The sequence below is a fragment of the Acipenser ruthenus genome, chromosome 4 (assembly GCF_902713425.1).
Source record: "Acipenser ruthenus chromosome 4, fAciRut3.2 maternal haplotype, whole genome shotgun sequence".
Lineage (NCBI taxonomy): Eukaryota > Metazoa > Chordata > Actinopteri > Acipenseriformes > Acipenseridae > Acipenser > Acipenser ruthenus.
The window spans coordinates 38649726-38660604 of record NC_081192.1 but is presented as its reverse complement, the minus strand read 5'-3'; the positions used below and the strand labels follow the sequence as shown (position 1 = coordinate 38660604).

The 10879-nt window shown below is 38.3% G+C and overlaps 1 protein-coding gene across 3 annotated transcripts in view; it reads right to left on the bottom strand.

The window, feature by feature from the left end:
- Positions 1-3800: 3800 nt before the first annotated feature.
- LOC117400199 (transcription initiation factor TFIID subunit 2) overlaps positions 3801-10879 on the bottom strand; it is a 41268-nt gene continuing 34189 nt past the window's right edge. For all 3 annotated transcript variants that reach the window (XM_059022346.1, XM_033999759.3, XM_059022347.1), the window contains 4 exons: positions 10090-10319; positions 9005-9160; positions 6304-6409; positions 3801-5335 (listed from right to left, as the gene is read on the bottom strand). In XM_059022346.1, coding sequence (XP_058878329.1) covers positions 5037-5335; positions 6304-6409; positions 9005-9160; positions 10090-10319 — 791 coding nt within the window. In that variant the 3' untranslated portion in view covers positions 3801-5036. The remainder of the gene's footprint in view (positions 5336-6303; positions 6410-9004; positions 9161-10089; positions 10320-10879) is intronic.

Sequence of the window (10879 nt, the reverse complement as noted above, 5' to 3'; positions counted from 1 at the left end):
AAGACTGCTTGCTGCACACATAGAATACAAGTTAGAAGTGACAACATAAAATGTTAGTAAAATGACTATGGATTGGAGGCCGTCTGCACTGTGGAGAGGAAAACCACCCCATTCTTAACTTTTCAAATGGGGGAAAACCTCTGGTGGACCTGGCAGAGAGGGTACCCCCACTCCGGGCATGCTAACAATGAATTGCTGGGTTACTGCAATGTCTGAGGGAGGTGTTCTGATGTAAGTCTCTACAGCTGCTGAAGACCAGCACCACATGTTCTTGATAAGTTGCTGGTTTAATCCTGCGCTTGCTGATGAGGTAGCTGCTCCTATCAGGAAGGTGTGTGGTGTATAGAATTGAGGGGGCAAGGCTGTCCTTGAGGTGAGTACAGATAGATTAGATGTCTCGTGATAATTGTCCTGGATACATCCGTGAACAGCGGTTCTGATGGGAGAGCATAGTTCCTTGTGGCTAAATATTTAGATAGGGATGAAAACGGGCATAATGGAGTGTCAATTTTTGAAAGTTGAATAAGCTGCCCTTGCCGGAGTTGATCAGTCTTGGATATTCTGAGATACAGAAGGAAGTGGCTATCAGAGACCAGTGACAAGTCAGAGTGATGAATACCTAAAGATGGAAAACGGTTCACTGATGGAATTGTGAACTCAATGCATCACATGAAGCTGAAAAATGCTGTTAAGCACAGTGTCCCCATCGTGAGGTCGTCAGCTGGGTTGAAGCAGCCGCTTCGCAATGTATTGATCAGTTTGGAGAGAATGTCCAACGTTACCGGCTGTCTAGTTGGAGAGGATGCAGGCAGGCTCTTTACCATCCCTCGGAGCATTAGGCGTACTGCTGGAATTGAAAGCAAGGGAGGAGATGAAATGGACTTGAGATGGTACTGGTACTGGATGCCAGTAATGTATAACCAGATTGATGATGGAGCCAGTTTGAGATAGACTATAAATGCTAGCAGGATTTCTTGATTGAATGAATTAAGCGAGATCCGATTCTGAGTGCAGAATTTGGAGAAGGCTGACCATGCTGTCATGTAGGTAGCTCTGGTGGATGGAGCCAGAGCTGCAGCCATGTATTGATGCGACGACTGAAGCAGGTTGGATAGAGTTGAGTTCATCGGAATGTCAGACAGCTGAAGGGGGGGACCTGGAGTGGTGAGGGATCTGCTGCTGGAACCAGCTGCGGAATTTCCGAATCTGAAAACAGGACAAAGCATCGGCAGTGTTGCCCAGTATGTGGCGAGCTTGAATAATAAAGTTATTTGCTACTGATATCCAGACTAGGCTTCTGAGTAGTTGCATGATTATAGGGGAAGAGGAGCGCCCTTTATTGATTATGTGCACCGTGGGTGTATTGTCAATGTATAGATCAAGACCACAACATGCCAGGTACCTGCAGCATAGCAGTCAGGACATTGCGAATAGCTGTAACAAGTGCAGGCAAGCAGATTTCACATTTTATTTGCATTTGCAACCGAACATGTACACCTATAAATTATCTTAAAAAGCTCTATTGAGATTGAACGTAGCTAGGGATGAGCCTTGAATTGCCAGCCTCTTCTCATAGCCAACATTTCGTATATTTTACATTCTGCAGATCACTTTAACATTGTTCAGGTTTAGTGAGGATAAAACTGAGAACTCATCAACTTTTCATCTTTATACAAAAACAAGAATTGCCTAATAAATGCTCAGACACTTAAATTGGAAATATGAGTAATATTATGCTTGTAAATTATGTTTACGTGTTTCTCCTCTGTCAAAGCAACATTAGGTTTTTACTTCAGACTAAAAACCAAATTTCTAACCTCGTATATTCAGCATATCCACGAACTTAAAGAGCTTAGATTTACAGAAAAGATGATAAATAAGACATTTGCCAACACTTGGCATGAAACAGTCTTCATTTTGTAGGGGCAATAAATTGAAAATACACAATGGCAATGAATAAGGTTACACAAATATAACCTTAATTAACAAGACTGTTTACCCATATTTATTTTTTTAATGATTAGTCCACTAATAAAGACTAACATAAGAAAGCTGTAAAATTATTTTACAGCTTTCTTATGTTACTTGAAGAAAAAAAACCCCACCTACAGTTAAAACCACATTGAGGAAATTCATCCACATATCCTGGAAGTTATTCCTGGCAGCACTAGAGAAATATATACAGTACAAACTGTACCAGACATGGATAATTCTCAGTGGCCCTTCAAGCTCTCATTAAAGAAGCTCTCATTAAGTATCAACCCCCACTCCCCACAAGCAGTATTGTGGTATCAGTCAGATACTTTTAATTTTTTTCAAGTTCAACATTTTCTTAATACAAATATATATCCGAGAGAGACCTGGAAAGTGAATAAAAAAGAACCCTGATAGTAAGCTTCTTAAGTTCTGATTTCAACAGAAGTCCAAACCCTTGAAAACAGAAATCCAAGATCAAATCTATAAATCATGGATCTGAGTCTACACTGTGTGGAATAGTTATGTTTTAATTTAACAGAACTATAGACAGTGATGTAGGTTACTATTATTTGATTATTCAATTCAGTGTGAAGAACATGGTTTTAAAATGTTTGTTTCCCTAAAAATATTTCATGATTGAGTGTTTAAAGTTCTGGATGAAATATGTTTCAGTTGGCAGCACGGGTAGCCACTTGCTTATGGCAAGTGCTGAGAGATGTCTTTCGACATGTTGAGCACAAAATAAAATCCATTGAATTCTTTGAGAAAAAAAAAGTCCCAATCAGAACTAAATAAGGTGAAAATTAGAAAGCACTGACCTACTGCGGGAGATCAATAATGGTTTTCAGTATCTTAAACCTCCACAATGAAAAATACAATAGATTTTGTAAATGATTTCCACTTTAAAAAAAATACCAAACACACACACACTTCCGAGCAGTAGCGGGGTTCCAAAAAAATATAGGGTTATACGTCCCAACGTGTTGCTACAACTAAATAATGCGCCTATAATTTTTCCTACACTAATAACTTTAAAGTCTGTTTCAAAGCTCTTTTCAAAATGTCCGCTCTGGTGCACTGGTGTTTGAGATGTCCATTAAATTACTGCAGAAAGAGCTCTGGGTTTTCTGTTCCGTACCACATCATGGATTGTTATCGCTGTGTTACCTGTTTGACAATGTGGGCAATAATCCTTACACTATCAGTGAACTTGAGCGATATTTTATGGCAAACAATCACTCAATCAAGCATTTCTGAAAAAAGGGTAACATGAAACCCAAGTGTATTGATTATCTTTCTATAAATACAGATTTGTTACAAAAATACTATTTGAAGAGATAAAAACATTATCAGTCTTACCCGATATATACTTTACTACAAATCCAGATCTGTGTCTGAATACATGACCAGAAAACTACTTATTGTACATGTAAAATCTATATTAAATGTATTTTAAAGAAATGGGACACTAGAAAATGACACTACCCACTTCATTCCTGTATTTATTTTCTGTTACGGAAGCATAAATTCAGTATCTAACAATGACCGATTCCAATATATGACTAAAACACACCAAGATTCTATGGTGTTGTATGGTACTAAGTTAACATTTCAGCTAGTGCCTCCTACAGAGTACTGAAGTACTTTTACCTCATTCCAATATAACTTTGTGAGATTCTGATAAGTCACTGAGAATTTTCTGGGCACATTACAATGTTATACAGAATGCTCTATTCTAAAATGTATTACCAAATGCTTAAATTAGAAGTTTTTTAGTCTTATATGGATACTAACAATTATATACATGGTTACAAAGAAAACACTTAAACAGTTTGTCTTTTATTATCTTGACAGGTTTCTTTCAAACAGTTTAGATGCGTTTAGAATGTGGAATGAATAATAATAATGCATTGTGTTAAAAACAAAAATGGATATACAAAACACAATAGCCACAAATCTATGAACAGACTAAAAGTACAAGGCAATAATTAAAACATTGCATCCTACTGAAAAGTTAGATATAGAAAAAAATATTTGAATCAAAACAAAACAACTAAGTGTATGTTGGCATTAAACTGTAATACACTTGAGATCTACAAAATAGTACAAAAATGTATAAAAAATGAATATGGCTATACAATCAATGCTATGTTGAGATTCTAGCATTTTTTGATATCTGATATTAAACAAGAGAAGAAAGAAAATGAAAACATGCAGGTACTATTATAAAGTTGTTTTTGTTTTTAACTGGTAATTGTACGGTCTAAAGCAAAGAATTTACGGTACACAAATATTACCGGTAACAGTATGTTGTACAGTTACAGTTAATGTTATCTGATTCATGTTTTCCAGTTAAATGCAGGTCCATTAATACATTTCCCAAATGAACAAGATAGTAAATATAAACCAACCGTATGCTTGGCCTGCTCTTCAGCACAATGTTTGATTTACAGTTTAAAAAAAATAAAAAATAATAATTATTGCTAAAAACAATGCAATAAGACCATCAGTAAAAAATTAAATAAAATACTTTTATATTTGAATGGTACTGTAATTTATTGGTGGTTACATAGATCCCTATATGAAGGAGATTAACACTTCTGTTGACTTTGAAAACTTTGAAAAATGGCTAGATTTTATCTATCTATGGCAAAAGCTTCCTTATAAAATGGCTTGCCAAACATTACCATTTATCAACTGCAATAAAACTTAATTGAGCCTGCCAGGCCACGTGGGGAACATGATGCGCAGCAGGGTGCCAGTAACCTTGTGGATCTGTTACAGGAGACCAGCTTATGTGATAAAATAAATAAAACAAAAGCAGAAGGAAACACAGCAGTGTTTTTTATTGCACCAAGGAGAGCAGATCCATCTGCAAAACAGATTGTGGTCAGAACATCTGGAAGGAGTGACATGCTTTAGGAGCCACTTCTGTACTTTTACCATTCTCTGTGGATAAGCTCTTGGTTAACCATACCTTCTGCCAGAGTAAAGTTAGGAAGTTTTGCTGACTGTCTAGCATGCTGTGCAGCCTTTCCGTTTCATAGTGGGGGCTCTCTTCAATCTGAAAGCGAGGGTGAATGAATTGAACGTCCACTGGCCGGGCTGTTGGTAAAAGTCAGGATGTCTCTGTCCTTTTCCTTTTCTTTGTCTTTCTCCTTATCCTTGCTCTCGTGCTTGTGTTTGTGCTTGTGCTTGTGTTTGTGCTTCTTCTTCTTCTTCTTGTGCTCATGGTGGTGATGGTGGTGGTGGTGGTGATCGCTGTGTTTGGAGGACGAGTTTGTTTCTTTACTGAATGCAGAGAGTGGAGTTGCTGGCATGGACAGTATAGTGGGCTCCGTGGATGGGGGTTCTTTTCCTGTTTGATGAAAGCAATAAAAAACACATTTTCAGCAAAGTGAGATCTCTTGTGGTCCTTTATGTATGATGATAGCTGTTATCCTTTCATGACTTGCTTTTTTTGGTTCTAAAAACCTACAGAAGCATAATATAATATTCATCTTCAAGGAGTACACTGATTTTACAAAAACAAAATCGGCGTGTACTATGCTCTCTAGCTTTGCAGTTCTCAATACTTATTGTGAGGCTGCAAAAGTAAACCTTTTATTATTTTATCAAATTTAACAGCAAATCACGAAAGTGTGAAAATGTTCTTCTCTAACAATATTTCCATCTCTGTTTGCTGGAGTATAAAACCCACATATGGGTCTTTATAGCAAAGTTTTGGTTGGGACGGCTACCAAAAATTAATTGGCTGTGGAGCGAGTTATTGTGCTGACAAATACAATCTCATTGAAACGTTGACAACTTAGCACAATACTCTATGTGTTGTAAGTCTCCAACAAAACAACATTAAAATTAAGACCCAGTGGAGTCTATTTCAACTTTTACTTGGGAGCATGGAGAAAGAGAATGTCTGGTGTATCCAGATAATGCTTCCTCTTGAAACAATGCTGCTGCTCTGATAAACATGAAGGATGTAATTTAGCAACAGAAAACAAGCATGGTTGCAGGAGGGAGAAAAATCTGGATATATTGCAAGATTGTTTTTTTTTGTTTTTTTCCTCTTGGCAAACATGCTTCTTGTAAACAGAGCAGGGTGTTCTGTAAAAGTCCAGCTGGGTTTTGGGGTATTCCTCCAGGGGTGATGTACAGACCCACTTATTAACATTACTACATACAAAAATAGAGTTTCAAGAAAAACCTAACTGTAGGGTGGCGATATTAACATCCACCACTGTTTAGACCAATAATATGGACTCCATAGTGAGATTCTGAAATGTTTTAATTTTTAATTTTTTTATATATATACGGTTTGTCTCTTACCTGGCGTTGATGGCCTTTCAAGCATGTTTAGATGATGATATATAAAAGCTTGACTGTCATGAACTGTGTCCATATCAATATCTTCCTCCTCTTGAGAATTTGAGAACTAGGAACAAGAAATATCTTTTACTATACAACAAGGGTTGAGCTCTAGCATTGAATAACCTTTTTGTATGCAACGCTACAGAGTGATTTTGGAATCTGTCTTGCATTCATTCAGCAATACAATGACTGGGCGAATTACATTACAAATTAAGCCCGCCGCACAAAGCCCGACTCAAGCCGTCCCGACTCATCTCATCTGAGTTTGCACAGATTCTGTGATCAGTTGTGCTCAGTTTTGGTTTGATGTCACAACTGAGTTTTTCCCGACTGGGTGTCGCACACTGCTAAGACTGAATTACTGACCACAACTAGATACTGGCGATTACTATGTATCCATGATTTCCATTACACGAGAGTAGATGTTAAAACTTCATGCTGCTTTGAACTCGGCTCTCGCCAAGATAAGCACCAACTAAGACGTAGCTTTACAGTAAACTAATGTGATCCATATGTGTCTCCATCCATTTGCGCTTCCTTCCATATGATGATGTAGATATCCTTCTGTCTGGTGTTAATGGCTGAAGTGTAATGCTGGCTCCAGTGATCAGCTTATTTGCCTCCCTGGCGCATCAGCACACACAACGGCTGCGATGCTGGCTCCGGGGATCAACCACAGTGTGGCCTCCCCAGCGCATCAGCATGACAACCGTCTGGATTGAGCTAAGTAGGGTACATCTCTGGGGTCTTCAAGTGGGCACCTTCCATTCTCAGTGTTTCGTCGACTAGCCCACAACACCTCAAGAGGGCTCGATGGTGATTCTGGCGTCCCAGCATCACCCCCCTCCGTCCCCCACTCAACTCAGCCCAGCTTACTTACCTGTACATCAGCGTTTCTTTCTTTCTATTGTGCTTGAGATCCCCAGCCAGAATCTTTCCGTCTCAACCACAGCCAGGTGCTGCTCCTCTCTGCTGCTTCAGATAAGTTCTTCACTGTGCGACGCAACTCTTGGCCACTGAATCCGATGTCTCTGAGAAACCGGGTTGTACAGTGTGCCACAAATCCTCGACAACCCACCTCCACTGGGTAAACCCGGATGTACAGATTTTTGTATTAACTTAGCCCAACATAGCGACCCTCATATTATGCATGGCATTGTATGCCGATTAGACGGCAGAGACAGAGCCACGAGGCAACCAAAAGAAGCGCTTAGCCTATTAATTTAGATATTGACCATTTACACCGTGCAAACGTTTCAGGCAGTGTTTGACTTTTTGTATAGTTTGTCTACTACACTTTAGCCTGTGGTAAATAAAATCCAACCTGTTGATTTTTATTTGACTTTGGCGTTTTTTTCTCAGCGTGAGGATCTAGGGGCTTGTGATTTGTGACCTATTGGTTACTTCTGTTTTAACGCAGTAAGAAAATATAGGCTGCCAGTAGATTGATAATAAAAAGGTAAATTGATTATTTACCTTTGATTAGTAAACGCCTAAAAAAAAAAACCTATTCAAATGTGTACATATCTGGCATTTTTAAATTCGGGACTCAGAGCAATTCAAGACTAATGTATTTTTACCTGTTGAATTAACCCTTTGCAGTCCATTTATTAAGTGCGTGTCAGGCACGTCAGGTCCAATTTATTTTCACACGCACAGTTAATTTTAGACGCGCTGTTTAAAAGTATTTTTTTTCACAGTCAAACGGGTTTAAAAGGCCCTGCATAACAACAAAGCACTCACTAGGCATCTCCAGCCCCGCCCCACCCTTTCGTTCGCTATAGCTTTCACCTATGTAAGAAATAAATAATAATAATAATAATAGTCGTACATACCGATCAATCATTTCCTGATCACTCGTTTTATCACCAAACTCCTCAATAATGCGATCCAAGTCATTATTTTATTACTATAACAAGCTCTGCAAATGTCTGTGTTCTCTGTGCGCTGACGCACTATCAGCCAGCTTGTTTACTTATGACCGCCCTGTTATCTGATACCAGGGCCATGTATGACTATTCATGAGATACGCCTTTTTTTTTATTTATTTATTTTTATCGTCTTGTCTCAGCTCCCGTCGCTCCCACTCGGCCATTGAATGGTTTTCTCGGCTTTTTCCGGAGAAAAAACGACTAGAAACCCGTTTTTTGCGTTTCTATAATGATGTCGGACAGGGTCCAACAATGGACCTGATAGGAATAATTGCAATGTCGGACCAGGTCCGACAATGGACCGCAAAGGGTTAAGCTGTCAATATTCCGCTATTTTTTATGACAAGTTAAGCCCGCCGCACACAGCCCGACTCAAGCCGTCCCGACTCATCTCATCTCAACTGGCCGTACAGAGTTTGGATGAATCGTATCAGTGTGCGTGCACTTAAAACCAAGATTATGCAGATTTCAGTCGGGATGTCTTCAGATTTGAAGATTGAACATGTTGAATCTTTTTCAGACGCAGTTTCGTTGTGATCAGTCTGTCTGTGTGCGGTGGTTGCCGACCAAGACTGATTGAGACCGATTAGTCATAAACAATTAGCATTAAACATCAAGTCTTGTCAATTCTTTACATTTCTGTCAGTCCATTTATAATTTATGTTGTTTTCTAGGTTCATTGGGAATCTAAAATGCAACAGAAAGTTGCACATCAGAATACTCCTTACTCTGATTTTTAATTTGACTTTACTGCTGTCCTCTTCCTTCTCCAGTATCTGACCAGGTTCCAGTGGGGATCCTAGTGGGGTCTCTGCTTTTCTCTTCATTCCCTGTTGTGGGACTGGCACACTGCATGGCAAATCACTGGCAAGGTGCTCATCTTCCTGATATAGAAACAAAGAAACCATGCAGCATTAAAGGATCATCTGATATGTTCTTATCTATGATATGCATTCTAACTCTCCCAAGTCTGCCAGTATGCTGCACGGGTACAATACACCTACTAAGCTGGTCTAAACTAGATCTGTCACCTTCAGACTAGATCAAAACCAAACAAATACCAGTAAGTTACAAAGGTCAGGGCAGTAGTGCTGGAGATAAAATACTATTGGGTTGAGGGGAAGGGTTATGAAATGGTTCACTTTAGTAACATTATCAGTTGCACTGCATTTATCTTGTATTTTCTAGTTATTCTGTTTTCACTATGCAGAATTATACATTTTCATTACCAATATTTCCTCCTACTTCAGTTACATTACTGGGCAGGCATTTATAATTGAATAAACAGCTATGGCCAAAGGTTTTGCAGCACCTAGAATTTTAGGATTGAGACCATTACAAAATATATATATATATATATATATATATATATATATATATATATATATATATATATATATATATATATATATATACACACACACACACACACACACACACACACATTTATATATATATATATATATATATATATAATTCAGAACTTTTATTTAACGCCATGTAATCAAATAAACTACTAAATGATATTGCAAAAGTCTACAGGAAGCTATAATAGCAGTAAAGTACTTTCGTGTTAGATTTTGAAAGGTCACATTTTCAATTTGTCAGTTTTTCGTTAAGTATATGGAAAACTACAAAGCAGTACGTAATTCAATAAGTTAACATAACATTATTCAGCAGGTTTCATTTGAGTTTATGAAGCAAACTTTGTTAATTCTATAGGACAATGCAAAACTTTTGGCCATAGCTGTAGTATGCACCTAAACATATAATTTCACTTTTTTTCCTGATAAACATATTAATAAATTCTTACACTGTTAGGAAAGCATATCATATGTCCATGTGTGTTTGGATTGTTTGTCAACTCTCCATTGCTGGCTCCTGGTTCAGTTTTGATGGTAGGGTTAAGCACTGCTTTCTTTTCCTTAAGATTGAGGACTAGCCCAAGCTCAGGTAAAGGCAGGCATGATGGTCTACTGAGGCCAAATAGAGTGTAATACAGATTGACAGCATCGCAGCGAAGTTTCCAATCATGGGAGGTGCCTGTAAAGAAATAAGAAATAAAAAATCTAGTTCTAGTTACATGGATAAGCCGGTATGGCTCTAGGAGGGGGGGGGGGGGGGGGGGGCTGCAATATGATCTGATGCAGCCTGCTAAGCTTTTGAAACACTGAAGTTAAACAAAAACATTAGGCATGATAAACAGCCTTATTACAAGTGACGCAAAAAGATTACTTCAATTTAATCTGCCGTGATGGGACACAGATGCCAGCATTTTCTTAGACGCGAAAGCAGAGCTGTAAACTCTGACACATTATAATTTACGATGTAATAAAAGAAGAACAAGTCTGCTCTGTCAGAAAACACTAAAAAAAATACTATGGTTATATAAATGATTCTTTCAACATTTGCCAAAGGTTTTCCACTTCTGGAAAGAAGTGTGCCCAGTAATTAAAAACAGGTCAAAAGTAGACCTTTGCGCCTACCAAACAACAACAGTTGTTATCCTCATGTAGGGAAACTACAAAACAAGATTCACTGCAACATACAGGAGGCTACCACCTTGCAGTTCTGTTCCCAGAAGCTGTAATTTAGGTTGACTG